Source organism: Zonotrichia leucophrys, chromosome 2 (assembly GCF_028769735.1).
Source record: "Zonotrichia leucophrys gambelii isolate GWCS_2022_RI chromosome 2, RI_Zleu_2.0, whole genome shotgun sequence".
NCBI classification, from domain to species: domain Eukaryota; kingdom Metazoa; phylum Chordata; class Aves; order Passeriformes; family Passerellidae; genus Zonotrichia; species Zonotrichia leucophrys.
Window position 1 is genome coordinate 105,414,704 of NC_088171.1, and position 26,346 is coordinate 105,441,049.

A 26,346-nucleotide genomic window follows, 5' to 3' on the forward strand; every position below is an offset into this window, starting at 1 on the left:
ACAGGAGGCTGGACCAGAGACCTCTTCATGGTTCCCTCCAGTATAAATGACTCCATGTTGCAATTTTTTTATTCCAGTGAATTTTGTTTTCTGATACTTCTGCATATATTTGGATATTCATTTCTTTGCAAGTACCTTAACTATGTTCATTTAATAAATTTTAAAAAAGGAATTTATTACACAGACAAATATGTCAAGGGGTGGGGGGAAGGAACATTATGAGCAGACTAGCTGCCTGTTACCAATTTTGAAGTCTATTTTCTGAAATCTAATACAAAGCAAAACCAGTAACACTCCAAAACTCAGAAAAATACATGGTAACAGAAGAAGCAAACTCTTCCATACTCGAACTTATGAACATCCCCCAGGAACAATGGTCAGGTGGTGCCTCTGGTGCCTTGCTTCATTTTCGTTCCCTATGAAAATGTTTTTTGCATGTATTGTATGTGGCACATGGACTGAACACAGTGCTGCTCCATGCTTCACAGCTCTCGCTGCCCTTGCAGTCATCCATTGCCCAAGAAACCCCTGAGATCCCCAGGTCCTAAGGGAAAAGTTTGAACAAACAGGTGTATGTATATTATTGTTCTGCAGTTCATGCTGATTTTGATAGATTTTGACTGTCAACAGGCATGCCTGGTCTCTTTCCATGAAGAAAACAGCATGACAAGTTACAGCATGAAAACTCTGCACTTTGAAGGGTTATTTTATAAATGTGAGACAGAACTCTTTCCTCTCCATCCCAAGTGCTCCTGCAGGAACAACAAAGCTGGTGAATAGTGCAGAGCTTTGCTCCTGATCTCTGTGCTTCTCCCTTCCTGGGAGGCAGAGCTGGAGACCTCACTGAGCTCTGTCAGCCACAGCAGATGAGCTTCTGCCAGAGCAGCAGGGAGTTTTTCCCAATCTCAATACTCTGCTCTAGCACCTGCACTGAAATTGGCAAATAGCAGCATTTCTTTCCTGAACTTTAGCCTGAAATGTTTGGAATATCCTTTACACAACACTCTGGAAGCCAGCTGCATGCTGAGCAGCCATCCTTAAAGTAGAGAAAAGAGGTCTATACTCTACCTGAGGGTGTGTGAGTGGCTGATGCTGAGTCTGGAAGCCAAGGGCTGTAACTCATTGCTCAGCTGGGCTTGTAGGTAGTTTTATGTGGATCTGAGAGAGGCATGGATGCCTCTCTCAGGCAATGTGTTTCATTCCACACAAATATCTCAAGTGGAGAAATTGACTTTTCTATTGTGGGAGAAAGCTTTGTAGAACTTTCAAAAGACCTGACAGCCTGGATTGACACAAGAAAGATCAAAATCAGCTTGTTCCCCTGTATCGTCTCCACAGAACTCCAAACACATTTTGGGTTATGTCTTCCCTTTATAAGGTTACATGGTAGATGAAAGATTAAAATCACTGGCCACCATGGCCATTCTTTCTTCATTCCTGAACTGGTTTTGGCCTTTCTTTAAAGTTACCCAATACTTTCCATTATAAGGACCTTATAGCCTTGCCAAAATTCAGTCATCCTAGCTGTAATTTCTCCTGCTGGCTGGATGCCTCTGGCTGATTTTATTTGGACTTCTTTTGATAATTTTTTTGGAAAATTTTCAGTCATTTCCAAGAAAGAACCTAAGGGAAAATGTATATATTGTTGTCTGTGTCAAAAGCCTGTGGATGTTTTCCTTTAAAAACTCTCATTTCCCAGGCTTTGCATCAAAATCCTGAAATCTGGTGGGTAGGTGATCTTTGTGCCTGGAATAACATTTTCTCTTTCCCAGTGGGAGTCTGCACAGCATAGAAGCAAGATGTCAACCCCAGGTTTGTACAGTGAGGAAAACTTTAAGTCTTTTAAGAGTTCTTCCTCACTAATTGTAAAGGTCAGAGAAGAGGCAGGGAAAAAGAAATTTGTGATTTTCAAAGCTGAAACTAGAGAACAGGACTCTGACTCTGCCAGGCAGTGCCCATGTGATGGGAGCAGCTACGCTGGGTCTGGGTGGGGTGGAGGTGACTTTCTTCAAGTGGCCAGCCCAGTGCTGGGGTTTAGATTTGTGACCAAAAGAGAGCAGGTAACACATGAATGTTTTTGCTGTTGCTGTGCTTTCACAGCACCAAGGCCTTCTCTGTTTCTAGTCTGAGTAGGCTGGGAGTGGGCAAGAGGCTGGAAGGGGACAGCTGACCCAAACTGCCCAGGGATGTTTCACACCAGATACAGTGTGCTCATCAATAAAACAGGGACTTTTGGTGCTCAGCTGCTGCTTGAAGACTGACTGGGCACAGGACTGCTGGTGGGAGGTGATGAGTGATTGATTGCCTTTGCATCAGCTGGAATCTTCTTTTCCCCATGCATTTATTAAACTGCTTTCATCCTGACCCACGAGTTTCTCTCACTTTTGGCTTTCCAGCTCTCTCCCTCATCTCTCTGGGGGAAAGTGAGTGAGCAACGGGGTGGGGGCTGAGCTGCCACCAGCTGGCCTTGACCCATCCCAGCCAGTCACCAACATCCAGCTCAGCCCTGTCTGTCACTACCCATGTTTTTCTCAACAATCCTGACAGGAGCCCTATGGCTTCATTTGCAGAAGGGCTGAGCACTGCCCCCTGGCATGGAAGACAATGGAATGCAGCCTTTAAGCATGGAAACACTGAGTATGACTGTAGCTGGATTGCTGGACCTCTGCAATCAGCAGCACCCCTCATGTCCCAGTGATTCACTCGTGGGGTTTCAATCAGAGACTGCCAGTGTTGCTCTTTGCAGGTTTCACACGCATGGAAAGATGGGAGAGAAAGGTCAGAGGCAGCACTGTGTGTAGCTGAGCCTTGTGGGGCTGTCACTGGGTCTTTCAGCCAGGCTTGGAAAGTGGAAAGTGCCCTCAGGTGTATAGTGTAAACATCGACAACATTGGGTAGCTCAAGAAATCATTGCACTTCAAGGGATTCACTTCTTAGGAGAGAATGGCTTTAATCTTACTGTGTCTCAGTCCTATAAAACAGAGGTATTAATGCTACTTATTGCTTGCAAAGTTAAATTAAGATTTGGGCAATGCTACCCTGATGACAGACATAGAGGAAATCAATAATTTTATCTTCAGAGAGCAGCATGAACATTGCAGTGAATGGGACCTATATGAACAATGAAGAAAAGATAAAATATTGAAGGGGTGCTCCCTAAATGAGTTCGGTCCCTCCTCTGTACTAGATAAATGGAATTACGAGAAAAAAATAAATAACACACCCTTATAAACTAGTATTCATATTGATACCTTTTGTCAGTAGGAATGTATGTCTTGTCAGTAATTCCAAACATAGGCAAGTGAGCTGAAGTCCCAGGGGAAATCTTTCTCCTGGCATTTCCTAGCTCAATTTCACCACCTCAATAATGTTTTTTGACCACAACTATTTGTGCATGCCTTACAAAATGAAAAAGTCACAGTATCTCTTTATAGCCTTCATTAATATTTCCAGTGAGTATCTCATGCTCTGTAATCTACCTGAAAGAAGACAGAAGCAGAACATCCGTTGCACCAGAAGCAATCGCTTCCTATCTTTGATAATATGGTCTCAGAAGCAATCACTTCCTATCTTTTGGTACATTTGTTCCTTTTGAAGTCCATTTGATGTAAAAAAAACATCTATGTAAACCTGGTAAATTCTACTAGAAATACTAATCAGAGTGGCCATCTTTTATTTTCAGTATGTTCCCAAAAGCAAAACTTCAAAGGTTCAACACTCTCCATAAATATTAATTTACATAATTTACAGATGTGTTCTACATAGCGTGCAAAATATTTTACAATTGCAATCATGATGTTCCCTGACTTTCAAAGGGTTTTTTTCTCTTCTTTTTGGGCCAAAGTCAGAGCTGAAGAGTTGTAATTTAATATTCCCCTGGACCTACTTACACCTACTTGTTGAAGCGTCAGGGAGTCCTAATGGGTGGAACTCACAGGCTGAGGAGCCAAAATACATTGCAATAATATTAACTTAATATAGGGAGGATTCACTGTATTTTTATTTGCTTTTTCTTGCTAGGATCCTCTCCTGTGACCAAGCAATATACAAGCTACACTCAGTCCCTGTTTGACTCTGAGATCTGCACTGCCAGGCAAGGGATCAGGATCATATGGTATTCCAGTACCTGAAGAGATCCTACAAGAAAGATGAAGAGGGACTTTTAAAAGGAGCACACAGTGACTGGACAAGGAGGAAGGGGTTCAAACTGAAAGACAAAAGGTTTAGATGAGATAATAAGAAATAATTCCTTACTGTGAGGGTGGTGAGGCACTGCAACAGATTTCCCAGAGAAGTGGTGGATGTCCCATCCCTGGAAGTGTTTAAGGCCATGTAGGATAGAGCTCTGAGCAACCTGGTCCAGTGGAAGATGTCCTTGTCCACAGCAGGGGGAAGGAACTAGATGATCTTGGAAGTTCCTTCCAACCCAGGCCATTCTATGATTGTATGATTGTATCGTGCATTTGGACTAACCATGTGAATCTCTATTGACATAACCAACAAATCTGGGGAGTGGACACAGCTGAACCACGCGTGTTGGTGTCTGTGAGTAATTTACACGGGCTTCCACTCCCTCTAGTGCCAGGTGTCCTTACAGAGACAGCTCTGTGCACCACTTTGCCTCTGGGAGAAGTTGCACAGCCAGACTGGGGCATGCAGAACACACCCAGCTCAAGCCCAGATGTGTGGCATGTAATGACAGCAGACTGATGCTTCTCTGGGCTGACACAGCCCAATTCTGGGTTCCTGCTGGCTTGCTCCCACTAAAGATAGCCATAAACTGAATGTCATTGGCATTTGGACAGTCTCAAAACGTGGAGAGACCTTTGTTGCTTTCTATCCACATAAATCAAACTCTGGTCAGTATCATTTTTATGTACTCCAGCTGAAGAGAGAGCTGACCTGGTTAGACCTCAGGCAATAACAATCTATTCCTGAGGCAATCAGAATTATTTTTCTGTGTGTTGAAAGAAACACATTCTATGAGCAAACAAAATGTCATAAGTAATGTATAAAAATCTGCTTCTGCAAGGATCCTAATAAAATTGGCACAAATTATTTGGTCTTGGTTTTAGTGTCTTCAGCATTTTAGCACTCTAGCAGTAATGGAATTACTTTTCATTATGGAAATTTTGGAGTGCAAATGTCAAATATTTCATTGGTTTGGATATTCAGCAGATACAACGGCTACAATTGTTTTAGACAACTTTGACAAAAAACTGCAAGGAAATTGGTCTGTAAATTGCCAGAATAAAATTTCACAAACTTTCTGAACTGTAAACAATCTCTCTTCATGCAAAATATGAAAAAACACCACAATGATGTGTTTTACCAAATATCAAAAATATTAAACAGTGGTCCTTCAATCTCACCCGCACATTAGCGTAATAGCTGTACTTTTACTTGCATTTTGCTTTTATTTAAATTTAGTGCAATGTGACTGTCCAGCCTATTCTAGAGCTATCTTCCTTTTTTTCCTTCCAAGATAAAAAGTTCACATCAATTGAAAGACAAGAGAACTGGCACATGAGCCTTTGCAGGATCAACATCCAAATCATAGCTAGAACAAGTCTGTATCTCTGAGTAATTCTGGCATACAGAAAAGACAACCAGGTGTTTTGCTGCTTTCAGAATCCCCCTCAGTCTCACAGTTAATCAAAAAATAGGAAAGGAAAAACAAAAATCAACCTCACTTGCCAGGGACAAGTCTAGATAACTAAATACTTTCAAATTATGATGCTGATTACCCAGATTAAGAAAAGGCTCATCTGTAGATTTAACAAAAAATTTTAGCAAATAGCTTCACCATTTGTTCAGGATCATTTACAAACTCATTACCCAGATCCAAGGATAATGTCTTCACTCTGGGCACAGCTCCAAAATGGTCATTAACAACAATATGAAATTGTTGCGCAGAAAAAGATTTATCATTAAAATATGTTATAATACTCAACTCTTACTTTTCAAATGAACATTTTGTATGGAACCCAAATGGTACTTACTTCAGACAAATGATCCTCCACATATGGTTCCCGTGTCACATGCAGCTCTCCTCAATGGTGCATGCAATTATTTTTCGAGACATTTTTAAATTCAATTGCTGCCCTTTGTATTGTATGTGAGTTCGGGTTATGAGAAAGCTGCCGATCAAAAGAGAACGCCACACATGCCTCCATGTGCAAGGAGCAAGGCTTCCAGGATCTCCAAGACTTGCCAAAGAGCACAAATTTTGTAGGTTAGGCTCTGGGAATGAGCCAGGTGAGGGTAATGGTCCATTATGAAGTGGAATCAAAGTGAACAAGAACTGAGACCATTACCTTGGCTCAATCACTTCAGCACAGCCTGCACAATTTATTCTAAAGTACACATGGGGAGATTAAACACTGACATCTTTCTCTTTTGGATTACTGCTGAATTTCAACACATTTTGCAGACTAAAAGTGAGTGAGATCCATTATAAACAAACTTCCTTTATATTCAAGAGGAGACTGCAGCAAGAAAAAAAATAAACAATGCACATGTGGTTGGTAAGTGCTTAAAGTCACACCGTGCCACAGCAACTGCAAAGCACTCACTTGGGTACCTTATTTCAGCATCTGATGAATAAATTGTAATAGTTCCATATAAACAGGCCATATTAAGGCAATATGTAAACATTTCTGAAGAAGGATGATTTGTTTAGATCCTTTAGCCCTTCTCTGAGTCTGAATCTGGCTGCAACATGGCATGGCTTTGTGACAGGCAGCCCGTTGTGGCAGTAAGCTGCTGTTATATTGTTATTGTTGGATCAAAAAACAGGCCTCATAATTTATGTCCTGAACTAGGGTAACAAAGAAGCCCCTAAAATGAAGCATTTCTGTGAAATTAGTTTCCCTAGAATGTGGTCTAAAGTTTCCTAAAAATAAAAGAATATGAAAATACATTTGAAACTTTTTCTGAGAAGATCCGTGGTTTTCTGCAAAAAAGCAAAGTAACTGTGTTTGGCAAATTTCACCATAGATTTAAATGAAACTTGAAAAATATGAAAGAGTGTATAAAAAACTAAAGTTTGTGAAGGCCTGTGACTGAGCAACACAGTATTATGTTTCCTAGCATAATACAAACCTGTATTATGCAGTGTACTGCACTCTTAATAAGTATGTATTCAGCTGAACATATACAATAATGAATTTGCTCCATAATATCAATTATCCACTGATGTTTGTTAAGTGTGCTTGATCAATTACCCCATCTCCATGATCCATCAACAATCTGTCTTCCCCTCTGTTAGTTCCAGGATTGCTAAGGGCAGTGATGGGGTCTAACACCTACACCCTCCTCTGGTGGACAGACATGGATTGGTGTGAAGGAAAGAAGAATGCTCACTTTAGAAACTAAAACATAAAATACTTGGGTTTAAAGGGAAGGTTTGACTAGTGAAACAGTTCATGAGTTTCCTGCATTTTTTACTAACACTAGATTTTTATAGCAGTGTTAACAGAAGCTCATCAGCCATTTAAATTAACGTATTTTTACCTATACTTTCTCACACATTCCTAACATATGTATAGGAAATCCAGTATGGAATACAACTTACATGATTAAAAGCCCATATGGAAGCTTACTCCAGAAATATGAAGTGTCCCACTGTGTTCACAAATTAATAAATATTTTCAAGTCACAAGAATTAAGGTAGACCCCAGGCCTACTAAATCAATCATAAGCTCTGTATGAATTCAAAATACTAATAATTTTTCTTTCGATTAATAAGGAACATATTTCCCTCAGATGCAAAAGTTAACTCATCAAGCTCTGCAGCTTTGGTTGCTACTTTTCAGTTCCTTAAGATTACTGTATAAAAAATTAGAAAATGTTATCTTTTACTGCTTTTGAGGAATTTTCTAAATTCCTGCACAGTTCTGCTCCTTGCACATCACCTGATGGCACAGGTTTAAGGTCATATTCTTCTTTCCCCATCTTTTTTTAAAGCACTCCTTCTGCACTTTGTTTTCAACCAGAGGTACCCTTCTATGGAGAAATGGGGCTTCATTTACTGCTTTCATACAGTCAATGAAAAGTGATGGAAAGGTTTCTTTTTGGAAACATACTCATGGGCTTAGGATCAGAGTTTTGATGGCTTTCAGTTTTGAAAATAGAATTTTATTGATTCTTTAAAATAAAAATTGTAAATTAACTTAGGAGCCTCACACCACCAAGTAAGCACAAGTGTGTCTCATATACACTGCAGTCCTAAACCAACACAGCACTACAGGGACCCTGTAATTACCTGATGACTGTATTCAGATTTAAGTGTTTTACTCGTGATATTCCAACTGCCAGAGTGTAAACTAAAAGCTGAGTCAAGTCTCTTTGATATCTGAGCCCTGCTTTAAAGCAGCAAATGGCTACTGCAGCTGGTATTCCAATATTTTCATCAGTCCCAAACTAAAGGTACTGCCTCCAAGTCAGTGAAACATGCTCAAGCTGATGTCAACTCAAGTAATCAGACCAACTGAAGGAATTCAGATTTCTGAATCTGTTCTTTCATTTTTCCTCTAGAATGACTACTTTTGGCGGATTTAATCCTCCAATCGTTGCTGATATGAGATCCTACTTGATAGGTTTCCAGTGCTTTTTGACCTGGTGTTAAATTAATGCAGTGACTCTGAGCCATGACCTTTCTGGTACACTGTGGTCCTTAATGAAGTTATAGACCCTCTGGAAAGACCACGTAGTATAATCATGTATTTGAGAATCCCCACATCCCACAGGTTGTGGTACCTCTAACTGCAAAGGCAAAATCATGTGCATCTTCTCACTGCATCAGGAGTGACTCTGGTGCCTCCACTCCTCTCTGCCTGCACTACTTTGCTCATCCCCAGAACGAACTGGGGCACACTGCACCTGCCCTGCCTCATCAGCGCTGGATCATAAACATTAATCACCGTCTTCAATTGCCTAAAAACTGGTAGCTTTGCAGGAAAACAAACCATGCCTTTCATGAAAACAGGAGCCTGGAAACAATCCCTTATTCCTGGCAACATCCAGAACTAGAAAAATAAAAAGATGACTGGCCGGTATATCCCTAATCCCGCAAATATTTACACACACTCTCCAGTGCCACTGAAGTGTACGCGTGAATTGTAGCGCACGCAGTCCCACTGAATGCAACAGGACTACTCGTGGCCCTTCATTCAGCACCAGGGTGAATTTGGCACATCCTGCAGCAGTCAGCTATGCACCCCCGCTCCAGGGTCCCTCCATCGGAGTGCCGCGAGTGAGGCACGCTGCCGCGGGAGCCTGGAGGCACCGCACTGGCGGGGAATCCCGCGGGTGCCTGCAGGGCCGTGGGGAGCGCAGAGCCAGGACCGTTCTGCCGGGAGCACCACATCCCGCTTGAGCTCCCCCGGTCCCTGACGGGTGCCCCGTACCTCCTGTCCGGGGCTGCTCCCCACGGGCATCCCGGGAGCCCCGCGGTCCCTCAGGACGCGGCGGGCGGGCTGTGACACTCCCGGGGGGCGACACCCGCAGCCCCATCCTGCGGCGGGACCCCGGGCCCGCCCCCGCCGCCCGGCCCCGGCCGCGGCCCCTTCCCCGGGGCGGAGGGAGGGAGGCGGGGCCGGGCGGGCTCGGCGGGGCTGGCGGCGAGGGCTGGGTGCCGGCGGCGGCCGAGCAGCGAAGCGAGCGGGGCTGCGCAGCGGGGCCCGCGGCGGTCATGGCCCGGCAGTAGGCAGGGAGCGCCCCGCCGCCCGCCGCTCCGGCGGCAGCCCCGCCGCGCCCCGACCGTCCTATGCGAGCCGCCCCGGCGCCAAGATGAAAGGTAGGCACGGAGCGGGGAGCCCGCACACGTGCACCGGGCAGCGCGGACGGACCGGCGGCGTGCAGGAACGCCGTGCGGGAACGGGGCGGGAGCGCGGACAGCCTCAGCAAGGGGACACTGCGGACAGGGCGGTCGTGGGGACAGTGCCCGCGGGACAGGTGGCGGGCAGGGCACGGGCGGCCGGTGCCGGGAGAGGCAGAGCGGGCTCTCACCGCCACCCGGGTGCGGGGTCTGCGCCGTGCGTCCGTCAGTCCCGCTCCAGGAGCGGGCTGTCCCTGCGAGTGTGGGAGTGAGGGTGTCCCGGCATGTGTGCTCTGCCCCGGCACGGTTTCTCTCGGCGCCCAACTTTTATCTTCTCCCTCGCCGGTGCCCCGAGAAGAAGAGTGGTGTTTCTCCCTGGTTGATTTGTTTAGTTTTTGCCAGCGTTTTGCGATGTTCTTGGTGTTGCTTCTAAACATCTGGCAGTGATTAGGTGCCAGTAGAAGCCTAACTGGCTTGTGAAATGTATTTGGCGTATTTCTTCTCTGCATCCACCGCCTGGAAAATTTTTGGTCTTTACTTTGCATCTGTTCAAACTGAAACTTTTGTTTCTTTTCCTTTTTCTCTCTTTTCCTCTCTTCTTCCTCTGTTTTAAATGAGTGGAATGTCCCTGTCCTGCATAGCCGTGACAGAGAGGTATCACATACTTTAAATTGAAATAAAGAAGCAGATTGCCAAATTGCTACTCTGCAACCTAGTGAAGATGTATGGGAGGTGCAAGAAAGCCTTCTGTTTATGAAAATTGATAGCCTTACAGCAAAAGGCAGAGGCTTTACACACTGGGGAATACTTACAATGAAAACATTAAAGGACATTATGGAAAGTTTAGGAGTTAGTTGGGACGTTCTGAGAGTTGAATTCAGTTTTTCTTCAGAGGCAAAAATAAGCTTAAGGAAAAGACATACATACATGAAAATTGCTTTTGGGCACCACTGTGCCTGTTCTTGGAATGCAGAGTTTTATTCCAGATGCCAGGAGGCCAGTAAACATCATGATGGTTACACTGAGTTTCCAGAGTCTAGGACACCAAATGATGTGATTATTTATTCACTTGCCGGAGTAGCTGCCTGAAGGGAGGAAAAACTTTTGGGGGGCATTTATTTTGCAAGCCCACACACACACTATTTAAGTTACTTCTGACACTGTGACATGGTGCCTCTCCAGAGCCATGCAACATATGACAAATAATGTATTTACAATGTTCTTTATTTATAGACTGATCATGCCAAAAATTTTGTCATCATTTTGTCATTATCAGCATAAGTGTAAGGGCAGGAACAAACCAAAATAATGGGGATCTGACAGTAGATAGAACAAACCTGTTACCACTGAAAGCCTTACACTCCATTCTTTGGGATTTTGGGGAGAGGTGGGATGCAAAGGAACAAGGATGGGAATAACATATAATGCAACTTGTGTCTCCTTCCATTCTGCTTCCACCACTCTTAGCAAAGCAGAGCAGTGGAGTTCAAAGGGAGGATGTAATTCCTGCTCCTGGGAGCACTCCCTGCTGCCCCACACTCCATCAAGAGGGAGTGCTAGTCCTTACCATTTGGCTTCCCTAAGAGTGATCACAGCCATCTTATTTCTTTCCCCCAGAGAGTTACAGAAATCAGTAATAAAACATGCAAAGAAGAACACTTGAAGGACTGTGCTAATAGCAAAGAGTCAAACAAAACATCACATCAAGTGCTTCTGCCAGTGTTAGAGAAGTCAGAGAGTCAAATCAGATTTTGACTCAGTGATTTCCTTTTCTGGGTATGGACTTGGATTTTCATGTTTTCTCTTTAAACTTGATGGTAGTGATAATTGTAGGACTGTAGTATAGTTTTTTATAGTTTTGTACTTGTTTTTATTCTCAATAAAAACAAAAAGATCTGTTGATTGCAGCTGTCTCTGTATCTACCCTCTCTAGAGAATGGAGGAATATCTAAATAATTACATCACTAAATATCTGTAAGGAATAAATTATATTTCCATTGCTGGTATTTGTAATGTGTTATGTTTTAAATCAGTAAAATAAATTGAAGTTTATGTTCAATATGCTGGCAGTTTTATTTCCAGCAAACAACACTGAGCTCACAAACTTGGTCATATTTTTTAGCAATAATTCATGTGATTTATATAGGGATTTGTCTGCTTTAGGGTCAGATATATCTTTATCAAATGATACTTCTAAGTTGTAGTTATTTATTGGGGTATGAAGGAGCACTCGTTGCCTGGGAAACAAATGAAAACAACTTCCTCATAGTCAAACACCACCACATGTTCAAAACCATTGGCCCTAATTTAAGACAGGGACAAGCATTGTTAAAACTGAGAGCTTCTTCCCATATAGCTGCAATATATTTTGTAACTGCTACTTTAAACTTTATACCTGTAATCACAACTGTCATGGGCAGTGCTGGTGGTAAGTATTTCCCTCTGAAATACTGATACTGTTTGGATAACCACTTAATACTAATGCCCAAAATCAGGCAATGACAGAGCCAAAGTGGTCATTTTGGGACTGTTGCTCCAGGATGACAGAGAAGCTCTTAATTAGAGATGCTTAAAGTAGCTTAGCTGCTTCTTTTCATTCCTTCTCCTCCTCCCTCTCTGCCACCACAAGCACCTTGCTGTGTACCACTTGGATAGCAATGCAGGAGGAGCAATGCGCTTGTATAGCGCTGCTGGAGGACAAATCATCTGGGGGGCCAAATATTCTGTCTCGTGCTGTTGCTTTCATTCTATACAAGAGGATGCACGGGGGAGAAGCAGGTGTGGCCTTGGTTGTGTTGCACTGGAGCAGTGAAGCCCTTGGTGCCTGGGGACCAGCCTGGCCTGAACTCCTGCCCTGCTGATCCTCGGCCCCTCTGCCTCAGAGGCGCTCCATGTGCAGGAGAGGAGAGCACACCCAGCTCCCTCGGGATGTGCCAGTTCAGCTGGCCACAAGTTCGCCTTACACAGAGAGCATTTTAGCAGACAATTAATTACCATATCAGCCTGTGTTGCTAAAATTGTCCCTTCTGAGGGACTTAGAGCTGGGATGTAATTTGCAAATAATGCTTAAAGTAGCAAAAGCTACTGCAAGTGTATGCAAGTTCACTTCTTTCTTGACTACCTTGAAAAATTTTTTAAAATCTATTTATATGATGGTTACCTTCTTGACAGGTTTTGTCTTTCTCCCAGCTTTGATACCACTGCTAATTTTAAAGAATAAAGGAATAAAAGTTATAATTTTGTAACACTGCAGAAAAGACTCTCTCTCTCTTTTTTATGTGCACAAAATCAAATGAACAGTCATCTGCAAATAGGTCTTTCCTGGATAGAAACTTCAAACCAAGAATTTTTTAAAAAATCCAGTCCAGAGCATTTTGCAGAAGCCAGAAAGCATCTGAACACCAAGGATTAGAAGTGGAGTGATCCAGTAACCTTTCCTTAGTCCATTTATAACAGAGCTTATATGAATATAGTGACATAAACATGAAACATATGTAGGAGGTCTGAGTGGTGTGTGTTGGACATGTCACAGGACCCTACAGCAGAAGTTCAAAGGCACAAGCAGTTATAATAAATGTGTGATAAAACACAGAACAAATCCTGAGCAACGCTACTATACAGTCAGTGTGTGTCCTGAATTGATTGGTAGCACAGAGGATTTTAAACATATGGATGAGAAAGATACAATTGTTTGTCAAAGCATGTTCTTACTAATATGGAGGACAACAGAGCTATGAAATTATAAGAGAAATCTGTTCTTGCACAGATAGAAATATTACTATACAACTGCAAAGGATATTGAGCAGAATTAGCATATAACCAATTTATGACAGGAGCATTTTCAGTAAGAACTTGTAATTGTTTGTTATTGCTTCAATTCTACTTTTCCCAGCCACACAGGACTAAGAATAGCAACTAAGAATAGCACAGACAAAACTCCCTGTGAAGAAGGGAATTGTTTAAAATATCCTTTTTCTCTTACTTTGGATAACGTAGATTCATTTTGGACTGATTTTGTTACAGCTGAGGGCTGAACAGAGCCCTTTTTTTGTCACAACCACTAAACAGTTTACTTAGATCCACACTGAAAGACTGTTGTGCCCAGAGGTTCAGACCCTTCTGTCTGCTAGGATAAGGAGGGAAAGGTAATCTTGCAGAGAGATAGAGCTGATCAGGCCTTGCAGAGATAAAACAGAATAAAATAAAGAGAGCTGGGACAAATGTCAAGGATGAAAGCAGCTTAGTACTGCAAAAGATGCATACCCAGTTATCTTCAGCTTCACAAAACCTTCCTTATCCTGAGGTTCTGTATGTCAGAACAGAGAATCTCTCCTTCCAGCCCTCCCCCTTGGAAAGCAAAATAAAGACACTTTTTACAAGGCATGGAAAGTGAACCTGATCCTCCTCATAATGTGAGTGTGGTCTGTGAGAGCAAGGGAGCAACCTAAGATGAATTGTCTTTGGAGTTTGACCACTTCCACCTAAAACTGCAATCCCTTTTGGTGCATAAATTTGAGGTGCAGACTGGGACATCACTGGGGAACAAAGTGAATGAGTTATGGCAGGTAATAGAGACATGTGTTGTTAGGAATGTGTATGCCATTTTAATACCGCTGTTAATTGCCTCCTCTGACATACAGACAGGGAGGCACGATTTTTCAGTGCACTAATGAGAACATATCTGTTTGCCCTTAAATCATTATTCTGAAATATGATATGATTTAAACTTTTAACTTCTAAGGTCGATCCTCCACACCATGCAGCTGCTCCTGACCCCAGTACGGTAATGTGGCACTTATGGGCTAACAAGTTCTGTTCAAAACTCCCTATTTACTGTCTTCATCTTGTGCCTAAAAAGCAAACTAGAGTGATTGTTTTTATACCTCTAAATTTCACAATCTTCTATCTTTTTGTGTATGTTCCTAATGTAAGTGCTCACATTTTTTGGGCACAGCAGTAGGGGAACAGATGAAGACCAAGACATTAAAGTGCACCCATTTGTCACGATTACTGGTTTTGTTTGTTTTATGCATGTGTTAAGTGATGGGAGGCACTATCCAAGCCATAGGATAGTACCAAGGGAGGATCTCTGATCTAGGACATTGCCTCTTTCAGTCACTAAGATAAGCAGAAGAATTCCCAGATCAGCAGTCTTGGTTGGACAGAGCTGAGGAAAAGCCTCAGTTTTGCTGCCAGAATCCAAGCTCAAACAACATCCCAAAGGATGCTTTGCAATGCAGGGAGGTGGTCTCTCTTCCAGGACAGCCTCAGCTGAACTTCAGCCATGGCTGCCCTAGAGACCAGGTACTCTGCAAGTGCAGAATCCGTGTCATCTCTGTCCAAAGGAGTCTGCTGCATGACAAGCCAGACAAAGGAAGGGTTGGATAATATGGGCACAACACACTCAGCCAACAGCAGTGACTGTTAGTGTGACATGTCAGCTCGGGATCCTCTCAGTCAGGAAGTGCTTCAAGTGGGGGGTAGGATTTTGTGAGGTAGGCTGAGAGACTTGACTATGAAAAGGACCTATAAGGAAAAAGTAGTGGAGAAAGGCAGAACAAGAGGACAAGTGAAATAAAGCATCTGTGAAGAGAACTGGGAATGAGCAGCCCATTAGCACAAGCAGGAGACTGTCCAGAATAAAAGCTATGAAAACCAGTGGAAACCAATTAGACTGATGAAGTCATCAACATCTGAAGGCCACAGCTGCTTGCTGTGCTTCTGCTGGCTCCATTTCACCTCTAGGTCAGCAGTTGGAATGTAGACCCAGTTAATAGTGAGCAAAAAAGCATATAAATCTGGTGGCAGCTCAAAAGGCTTTTGAAATGTGATATGAGAAAGATATTGGTGTCGCTGTTCTTGTCTGCCTGAACAGTTGTTAATATTACAGAAACCTCACAAGTGGATGGGTTTTGCCTTTCAGTGAAAGTGCTGAGAGGGGGAGAGCAGGCAGAAGCAGCTTTTTGACACTGCAGGCAGTCTCTCATGAAGGAAAGGCACTTGTTACACAGTTCTGAGTAGAGCTCTTCATCCATGCTGATGGGTTAAAGAGTGGAATATCATGATTTTCAACTAATGGGCACACCTTCTTTCCAAAAGGTACAAGTAAAATTCTTTCCTTGATAATATTAGAATGAGCTTTACAGAGTTGCACTGAGATATAGTTCTATAGTTCCCATTAAGTCAGCAGGAAAAGGCAGGGCTCCAACCATTAAAGCCCTTTGAAAGAGAGATTTATTTTAGAGGAAACTCTTACACTGGATGTCATTTTTACTACAAATTAATCTTACAATCTGAGTTCCCAGCCTGGTACTTAGGGGTACATTCTAATGTACTGGAATTTGAGTTTTCAGGGGTTTTTAAAGGAATTTCTAAAATCTGAGGTGAAACTTGGCATGACCATTTTCAGCCCAGATGCCTCATTCTCTCCTGGAATGGATTTTCCCAGATTTTGAAATGCAATGTAGAATATTGGTTTGTTTTCTTTATTTAAGACTTCAGACGAGTTCTTTAAACAAAGACTTTGTATCCATGTTTGCAGCACACAGGTGCTCTGGAAATTATTGGATACCACGTGTCTGCAGCCGCCATATGACCCAGCATCTCTAATGGTTCTGAGGTCTTGTTTGCCTCGTTAGTTAATTAGGTTTAAATGGCTGAGCAAGGTGTACTGTTAAAAGGAGACAGCTGGACACGTACATTAGCAGCTTTCTTTAACACTTTCCATATGCCAACAATGACACCCATGAAAGGAAGGGGTTAGAATGGAAACAACTTCCCTAAAATCACCTTGCACCAAAGGCTCCTCAGATCTGGCACTGAGGTTTTATGCCCTGCATTGTCTCAGGGGCAGATTTAGCATCCATTTTGGCTCCAGGCCAGCTCTTTCTTTCTTGACCTCAGAGTGACTCATAAGTGATCCATGATTAATTTATTTAAGGTTTAAGAACAAGAAATTAAACAGTTCTACTCCACAGATTTGCTTTGCCACTGGCAAATTAATCAAATGAGAGTCTAATTTGTTTTAGATTAAATGAATTCCCTCTGTTCGCTGTGCTAATCCCCGGCTGAACTGCCTTTTCATAATTCCCACTGCCTTGAAGCATTGTACTGTAACTTATTTAACTCTACAACTGTATTTACTAGAGGTGTTGCAGTAATAGCTTATAACTGGAGGGCAAGTGGAATTTGGCTTTGGTACTCAATTGGGCATGGATATTGCCAAAATATCTCAAAGGCTTTTTTTTTTAACTTTTTTGGACCAGAGCTCTTACTTTGCACTGACTCCATAGAATATTTGATGTATTGCTGTTTAGCCTCAGTGAGACAGTGATTTGTAGCAGTTTGCTGTAATCTCCCCATGACAATCTGTTCTAGCATCCAAGGAGTCTCTTGTAAGCCCAATAAAACAGGAGATCTCTGGTGGCCCTTCCCTTACATGGTTAAATACAATTGGTTGCTCACATATGTTTCTGTTCTGCCCAAAGTTCACCTTTTTTATGGACCTTCCTGCTGCCAGAGTTCTGTACAAGTCAGTGGAATAAGAGACCAGCTTTTCATGTTTCTTCATCTTTCTTATTCTGGATTTTTGATTCACAGCTGAGAGCTCAGTTGAGTGTCTTATAAGTGAGTTAGGGCTGGTCTTTCCCCTACTAAAGAGTTAATTCTTGTGACCAGGACATAACAACAAATTCTACTTGATTGTCTGCTTCAAGGAGGAGTTTACCCTTCATATTTTTCACCTATGAAAATAAGCCTTGCCTGCATATTAATGCATGTGTATGTAACAGAAACACTGTGTTCATTCCTGTCCTCTTTGTAACTGAGGACTGGATTTAAACTAAAGTAAACTATTTCTAATTTAAAGCTTTCACAATGTCCAGCAAACCCCTCCTGCACCAGCTGCAGCCTCACTCAAGTGTGGGCACCGCTGATGTGAAATGCAGAATTTCCATTTCTAAGATCAGTCACTGGTGCTCAAAGCTCATGAATTTCTGCCACAACAATTTCTGATACTGCCTTTAAAACCATAAGTCATTAAAACATACTAGAGGTGTTCATAGTATTTGACTTCTGACTTGGCATATATTTTTTTAACCTCTGTAATTCATAACAGATCACATTTTCATAGTTTTCACTAGAAAAGCTGTTACCTTTTAAATGAAAATTTAGGTTCTCCTGTATTTTGCTGGTTTTAAGATATCAGGAAACTTTGAGATTTTTGTAGAGCTTGTGACAAAATTTTAATATTTCCAGCACTGAAACAGGGAGCTGCCTCCAATGAGGACAACACTGCCCAACAGACATGGGAGGAACAGGCTGGGTGCAGGGCTTTGCCTTGGGACTTAAATTTATAGGCTTGTTTGTCAACTTCATTTTTAATATTTTAAATATTTAATATTTCAAGCATAGACTTCTTCTGAGGTAGGACTTTCAACCCATCTTAGTCTCTTTTTCCAAAGTGCTGTAATTTCTGAATGTTTAGTCCAAGTTTGCTTTATTAATTTCCTCCATCTTTTTTTCTTCCTTAAACTTGTTACATTACAGTTAATATTTTAAAGTACTATATTTGCATGTGATTTCAGCAAAGTTGCAGTTGTGACTGAAAGAACATTGAGCTTTGTCTGTTAAATAATTTTTAAAGATTTCCCCTAAAATTATATTGACTGCCCTTTGCAGGATCAACTCACAGAGGTGATGTTTGAGATTTTACTGATCAGGGAGATGAGTCACCATTTGACATAACCATCCTTGCTCATCTCCACATCTTTGTTTCAAATATCACAAGTGCTCTTAAAAATTAGGAGGTGAATAAATAATTATAATGTATCCAAAGCTTAAGCAAAAAGCCCATCCCCAGAAAGAATAACACGCAGCATTGCAAATACTGAAAATATATATATATATATATATGTATTTGTATAATATATATATATTTAAAAGTATATGTGTATAGAAATGTATAATATGTACATATATAAACATGTTGCATATACTGAAATGCCCAAAGAAACAAAAATGTAATTAAAGTTGTAAAAGCCAATGCTGTTGGTGTAAGCATGAAAAACAGGAAAACTAGGGAAGGGGCTGTCAGCCTGGGAGGAAGGATGTGGAGATGTGGTGTGGGATGAAGCTGCAGGATTTAAAGGTGGCCTGGCTGTATAGATCAGCTGCAGATCAGATAAGCCAGGTTACACTCCTGAGAAACAAAGGAGGCAATTGTGTTGCAGCCTGATAGCAGGAGAGGGCAGGAAGCTAAGGTCTCTGGAGCTGTAATCTTATTTTGTGCATCATTTTATCTTTCATGCAAGAGGGGAAGATCTTTCCTGAGTAGCTCACTGCTGGGATGAGAAGTTGTTTCTGACTGTTTATGGTTTATTAGTATTTGTCATGTTTAGCTGGGGGGCCTTGTCTTCAGATAACATTTGGGACAATTGTGAGGGTTTGTTTGGCTTGGTTTTTTAAAGGTTTCTTTCTGTCTTCAAAACCAGGATGCGTTTGTTTTGCCTAAGGAGCATCCACTGGCTCTTCAACTTAAATGCACATCTGAATTGGGGGTCTAGTTAAACATATGGACAGGAGCACTGCTAGCAGCAGGCAAAATGTCTCACCTGGTGAAGAATATGTTTTTAGCTGTTTAATCAATTGTTCTGTCTGAGTAAAGGGTGATGTTCTGCAAAACGATGCATTTCATGGACCCTGCTGCTGCTTCAGGCAAAGTGTCCTTCAGAGACTTCTGTCTGTGGCACCTCACAGGTCAGAAGGAAGAACAAGTCAGATTTCCTGCTGGAGACAAGCACACAAATGGTTTAGGTTTGTTGAACCTGGATGCAGACTGTATCTTTGCCTTTGAATTAATCCCCCCAAGGCTGTGTGCTGTCCCAAGGTAGCTGTGGCACCAGTTAGCCCAATTTCATAATGCAGAGTAGCCCAATCATGTGCAGTAAGTCTGTGGGCAAAAAAGATCTAACTAAACACAGACTTCTCACACCATCACACGTGTTTATCTGCTTTGAGCTTGCTTTTCCTCCACCAGTCATTAAATGTTCCCTCTGGGAAATACAGAGGCCGAAGAAGAACAGTCTGGGCTGTGCTGCCCTCCCAGCAGTTGATGCAGAGGCTGGAGCTGGCGACAAGGCAGAGCTTTTGCCTTTCCTGGCTCAGCAGAATGAGAGGTTGTCTTGGTGGAAGGAGGCTGAACACACGAACACAAACATTCTTTTTTTAATAAAGAGTCATGAGTGTATTTCTTTTTTGCTGATGCCAGCCTTTTCCTTTGCTGACGGAAGGAAATGGAGAGAAATTCAGCTTCCGACAAAATAACCTTGTGATTATTAGCATATTACTGCTTGCTTACTGTAAAGATGAGAACAAAGGGCATGATGGAATTATCAGATGATAGAATATCCTGAGTTGGAAGGGACCCTCAAGGATCATCAAATCTAACTCCAGCCCCAAGAATCACACTGTGTATGTGAACGCATTGTCCTAACACTTCTAGAACTCAGGCAGGCTGGTGCTGTGACCTCTTCTCTGGGGAGCCTGATATTCTCCTAACAGCCAACCTAGACCTCCCCTCAACTTCCCTTCCCTCAGGTCCTATCATCAGGGTTTTCCCCTCCACTTCCCCTCACGAGGAAGTTGTAGACTGTTGTGAGGTGTCCCTGCAGTCTCCTCTTCTACAGGCTGAACAAACCAAGTGACCTCAGCCATTTCCCTCTAGACCTTTCACGGTATTCACCATCTCACCTGAGTTTCCCAGTTCTGTTTCCCATGTTTTATGGGATCATTTTCAGGCCAAGCTAGTGTGCATGGCAGGTAATGGATGGATGGATGGATGGATGGATGGATGGATGGATGGATGGATGGATGGATGGACAACCATCCCCTCAGACTCCTGTATCCTGGGCAAGCTTGATCAGGTGGCACACTGATGACAATTGTGGCTGTCATTGTGATGGAGCTCATATCTGCTCTGGTCTGCACTTAGCTGGCCAAGCAGGCCTCAGGATGGCTGCCAGGTGATAAATTTGCACAGTTTGTAATCCAGAGTTCTGCTGGGGATTCTTATTGGGGGAAAGGCTCTGAACTGCCTTCTGCACTTGGAGACAGAGGTGGGATAGGAGCAGCAGAGGGGAAGAGCAGTAGCATGCCTAACAAACCAAGTAAACTTACATTATTTGAACATGCACTCGTAAAAACTTCTTCTCATCTTTTTCCAGTGGTAGTAGTAATAATCTGCTGCTGTGTCTTTCTTTCTCCAGACGACTTTGCGGAGGAGGAGGAGGTGCAGTCCTTCGGCTACAAGAGGTTTGGTAAGTGACAGCAGTCTTTCAGCTTGCTTTTGCATAGTGCTCAGGGTAAATCAAACACTTGCTATGAAAAACTTTCCTGTTGGCAGCATTGAGATGTACAGGTAGAGTCTCATCATCCACATCCAGTGTCCTCCCAGAGGAATGTGTGATGTTTAGACTTCGTTTATTTTCTTGGCAAACATAAGGCTTCCAAAATAGTTCTTTCATTAGGAAATTGAAGCCCACACCTGAAGAGAAATGAATGTGCTGGCTGTGAAAAAAAGGGGCCATGCCTCTTACATGTTCTCTGCTGAGCTGGGCATTGCTTCAGCCCCCAGAGTGATGCGCAGCAGAGTCTGTAGGTTTTCCCCAGAGTGGTTTCATGGCATCTCCTGTAGACATGGCCCAGTTGTACCAGCAGCTGAGCCACGACACAGGCTGTGCACTCCTCTCAAAGGAAAAGTATATGGTATGAATGCATTCTGATGTCATAAATTATTAAAATGAGATTGCTCACTTTCTTTCCTTTTTCCACTTTCCTCTTTTTTTATGTTTGTTCACCCAAAATGGCCTTCTCATGTGAGGAGGGTAGTACCACACATCTGTGCACAGGGGTTAGCAGCTTTCAAGGCCCCTGTTTTCAAGGCTCTTGTGATCTCTTTCTGTTGGGAAAACAGTCTCTGCAGTCAACAGTTTCACCCAGGGCAGGAGAATGCCTGTCCCTGTGGCAAGGGGAAGGTGACATGGTGGCCTCTGATCTCCCACAGTGCCAGCTCTGTCTTGGCACAGCCAAAGGGGCTCATCATCAAAGCTGCTGGTGCCTTTTCACCTATGAGCCATCAGAATAGTTCACCTCATTTTTTCTGTCATGGGAAAGTAGCTGCAGCAAGAGTCACTTTCAATGACCCCAGTTGGCAAACGGATAAAAAATGCAGGCTGAAAATAAAAATGAAAAGTAAGTAAAAAACTCCTTCCATCCCAAAAGGAGCAGGGGGAGGCAGCATAAGGAGATGTGGAGTTTGGGAGGTGGGGACCACATTCACATGACCTTTTCTACCCCCTGAACTACTCCATTACTCCCTGCTGCTGAGCTTTATTTTGGATAGACCAGCCAACCACAGAGCCAGCATCTGTGGCTTGGAAAGTCCTCCATAAGGCTGCACACAGGGTTTTTTTCCTTTTTTGTTTGTCGTTTTCCTTTTGTTTGTTTCCATTTGTTGTTGTTGTTCTGCATTAAGCCCTGGAATAGCAAAAAAGCAAAACAAATCTTGAGAAATAGGAAGAAATGCTAACTGTTCACTTCTGTCACCTCCAAATAAGTAAAAAAATATTGCAATTCATAACAGCTATAAAAATAGGTTCCTTTGGTGTTATCCTCTACCTGGCTATCCCTGGGCAGCACACTTGCAGTGAACAAGATTTTAGGGAGGAGTGGGCACTCCATTATCCTTACTGTCCCAATAGTAAGTGCGCTGTTGTGATGGGATGGGATTTTTGCCTACTAACTTGCTGTCATTTCTTTCTCTCTCCTGGGTGTTGTGATGCTACCAAGGTGAGTTGTTTCTCCCCTTAGAAATTCAGACCATTTCCAGAAATGCTTGTGCTGTTGTGCTTGGTGGGGCAGCATGGAGGGAGGAGAGGACTTACAGCCTGGAAGTGGTAGGAGGAGATTTCACCACAAGAGGAGGAGTCAGGGTAGTTCCACCCTTAGAAACCAGCCCTAAGTGCCTTATGCCTCAGGAAAACAACCTTGCTGTGGTCAGGAAGGTATCCCAAATATCTGCAGTACAGAAGAGCCTTGATTAAAGGGGAGATGGGATCATGAAGCATTGACGCTGGTGAGAGCTGTGTAATTCAGTAGGGTCCCAATCCAAGGAGACACCTTTGTCCATACTATTTTGGAGCCCAAACTTCCTCCTATAACCTCCTCATCTTTCCCAGCATCATGAGGCATCTCACGGAGGAACTAGGCTGGCCTGGTTTCCACACACCCCTGCACCAGCATCCATGCTGTTTGAATATAGGTGCTCATGCTTTTGTGTGCCTTAAAGGGTTTATTTCCCCTTCTTCAGAGAACCTGACTCAGTGAGTTTCCACCTCTACAGTCTCTGCTGCATTTCCAGGCAGCCTCTGAGCAGCCTCTGGAGAGAGTGGGAGCCTCATACCTTCAACAGTGCTGGCTGCTTCCATCCGGCACTGGGCTCCTCCAGACAGAGAGGGGACCTGCACGACTTTTAAAGACTCCAGACTCAGTGGACAGCTGGGTCAGCATTCCAAGTGAAGCACCAGAGGTTGCTCTTGGGGCCAAAATGCAGCTGAGCTCCTGCCTGACCAGTAGGAAATGTTGCTCCTGCTGTCTTGGTGTTCCCTCTTGGCTTGGCCTTGTGTCCTTTCTGGTAAAAGAAGGCAATAAGGGGGAATCTCAAGGCAAGAACCAAGTTTTATTACACAAACCTTGATAAAAGGTAATTTTGAAAGAAGTGCTGTCTGTCTGCTGGCTGCTACTGTAGAAATGCCAGCCCTGTTCCTGTACAGCCTGTTGGTGTGGGCAGGGATAAAAACAGCAGTGGGGTTTTTGTTTCAGGAGTCATAGTGCAAGAGCAGTTGTGTTAATATATTATGATTGGAGAACTCCCTGTATGCTCCATGGACATGAGGCATGGGAGGTGGACCATGAGTCAAGTACCTTTGACTCCATCATTTGGAATTGGGAGGTCTTATTTGGAGCAAAATGTGCTCTGAGGGGCAGAAGGCTAAAGTATAACTGTTTTAAAAAACGTGGCTAGCAGTCAGTCACTGCTGGCAGCTGGGAACATGTGTTGGTCAGCATTTGGCAGGCAAAGCCTTGACCAAGCTGCTTTCCTAGAGTTCAGCTGAGGAGTTTATTATTAGCTGCCTTGTTCCCAGAGCCTGTAGTTTGGTTCAAGGAAGGAAGAGATCAGCAGAAGGAGAGAAGGAGGGAGGCATTCTCCAGCAATTCTCATTTTGGGGAAGAAGTTTTTGAAAAGAGGATGGAATACACACTGTCTTGCACCACTTCCCCTTTTTCTGAATCATTCTGTCCTTTCTTCTCAAATAAGTTAATTTGTGAGAATTTGTCAAGCTACTGTATTTTTAGTCAATAGAACGTTAACTGGTTGTACTAAGCCAAACATACTAAGCATAACACACTAACATATTAAAGAATAATGAATACAGATGCAGACAACTCCTAGGAAAGTACACATCAGATTTTTTTCTCCTTTGAGGTTGGGCTATATTTGCTGCAGGGGGTCAGTAAGAAAAACAGTCTTTCCAGCTCACTGATGCTGTTTACTTCTTTTCAATGAATGCTACAGATGTGCAGGGATGCTGCCAGAAGTCGCTCAGCTGCAATGCCTCCAGATTGCTGCACTGAAAAAGGGAGGAAGTGTGTTTCTTATTCCAGTTACTTCATCTTCAATCCCATTTCTCAGGCTGTCTTAAAGTTATCTGCTCCAGATGGAAGCTAAGCCTCTCCACTGGCTTTCCTCTACCAGATTGCCACCAATATTAACTGGTCAATCAGTGTCACTGGTTTGTACCACCTCATGCACAACTCACTTTGGGAAACAATGAATAAGGAAAGGGCAAAACTTCCTTTCCAATATGATACACTTTGGGGATGCTAAATCTCAAGCATGAGAGCTAAGGCTAGTTTCTAAATGTAGACAGAAGGATGAGACCTCTTTCTGGCAAGGTTTGACTCTTTCCTCTGAGATTTGGGCTCTGGGCATCTCCCTAGGCAATGGAATTGAAGGGATCAAATGGACTCCAAGGTAGAAGATCTGATCTTCCTAATTCATGGCATTCTGAGGTAATAGATGTAAAATTCATTGTGGGTTTTTTTTTTCTTTATGGTAATGTTTAAGAACTTAATATCTCTGCTTTAATAAATAGAATATTTGAAGTAGAAATTCCCTGTTAAATTACTGATTGCATAGTGCAGAGCTACAGTACAATATGAGATTGCTGAAAGCAGAGAAGATGGTCTTTGACCTGTTGCAAAGCACACTTGTACTGTTTTAGAAAACAGGCTTCAAATAAATGAGCTGAAAGCCCTGCTGATGAAGAGAAGCCTCCCATGGAATCAGAAGATAGGACCACTACACTATAGATAAGTGGAAGACTAAACAGCTTGTGCAAGATAATTACCCTTTGCTCTCGACAAACACAGCCAGAATTACAGACTGTGAGCCTGTTATCCACAGAAACACCCATCTTGGCCACCTCCATGCTCTAGATGGTGAGTCAGGGTACTCCTCACCATCATCTCCCCTCTTCCCTGCTGAGCTGTCAGGAGGGGACAGTCTCTCATGTCCCTAGGGAGGTCCAGTGCACACCAAGGCACTGATCCTCCAACCTTCCCCACACCCCCTAGGTCAAGAGCTGCCAGAGAAGGAGCAATAAAAATTACCATGGGGCCCCCTGAAGGAAGGCAGGTACTTCTTTAGAGCATATAAGATATGACTGGGTTAGGATACCTCTTCCATGCAGTTACAACCATCTAGCTCCTAAGCATGATTCCAGGTGTAAGAATAAAGTCTAGGAATTTGTGGACCAGGAATGGATGAATCATCCTGCCATGCAGTAATGAAATCTGCCATACTAAAAAAAAGGTGAGGGGGGAAAATATTTTAAAAACATATTTGTAAAATAGGGGGGTTTTTTTCCCTTTGATGAGTGGCCTGGGAACAGCTGAACAAGATCCATTTAACTGTTTTCTTGCTGTGCACTTTTTATAGAATTTTGTATGGTAAGAAGTTATATATTCTTTCTTCACCTTTGATAACATATAACTATGGAGTTTTAGGAGTGTACAATTGACAAAAGCATTGCGAATTGGTTACAGCAAAACTGAAAACTTTAAGATACAAAGCTTTTTCTGAAAAGGATTTTAAAACATGCAGAGGAATTTGTGCCTATAAATAACTGCTCAAACATGATCAAAATTCATGGCTCAGAATTTTGTGATAGTTCAAGAACAGCATTTATTCATTAACACTGCACAGATGGAATAATTTTAGTCCTTGTCTCTGAATAAATCCAGGCCATTGTTCATATCTCTAACAAGCACCAAAACAATGTCTGGCATCAGCCTGGTGGTTTGCTATATGCACACAAACCTTAAGCCCCTATGGAAAAAAAAGTAAATTCTAAGCTTTAGGAATTTGTCGACTTTTCTTTATGGTTTGTAAACGACCAGTGAGGGAT

The 26,346-nt window shown here is 42.8% G+C and overlaps 1 protein-coding gene across 1 annotated transcript in view; it reads left to right on the top strand.

The window, feature by feature from the left end:
• Nucleotides 1–9,623: 9,623 nt before the first annotated feature.
• COLEC12 (collectin subfamily member 12) overlaps nucleotides 9,624–26,346 on the top strand; it is a 94,965-nt gene continuing 78,242 nt past the window's right edge. The window contains exons 1-2 of the mRNA XM_064705943.1: nucleotides 9,624–9,799; nucleotides 21,085–21,135. Coding sequence (XP_064562013.1) covers nucleotides 9,793–9,799; nucleotides 21,085–21,135 — 58 coding nt within the window. The 5' untranslated portion in view covers nucleotides 9,624–9,792. The remainder of the gene's footprint in view (nucleotides 9,800–21,084; nucleotides 21,136–26,346) is intronic.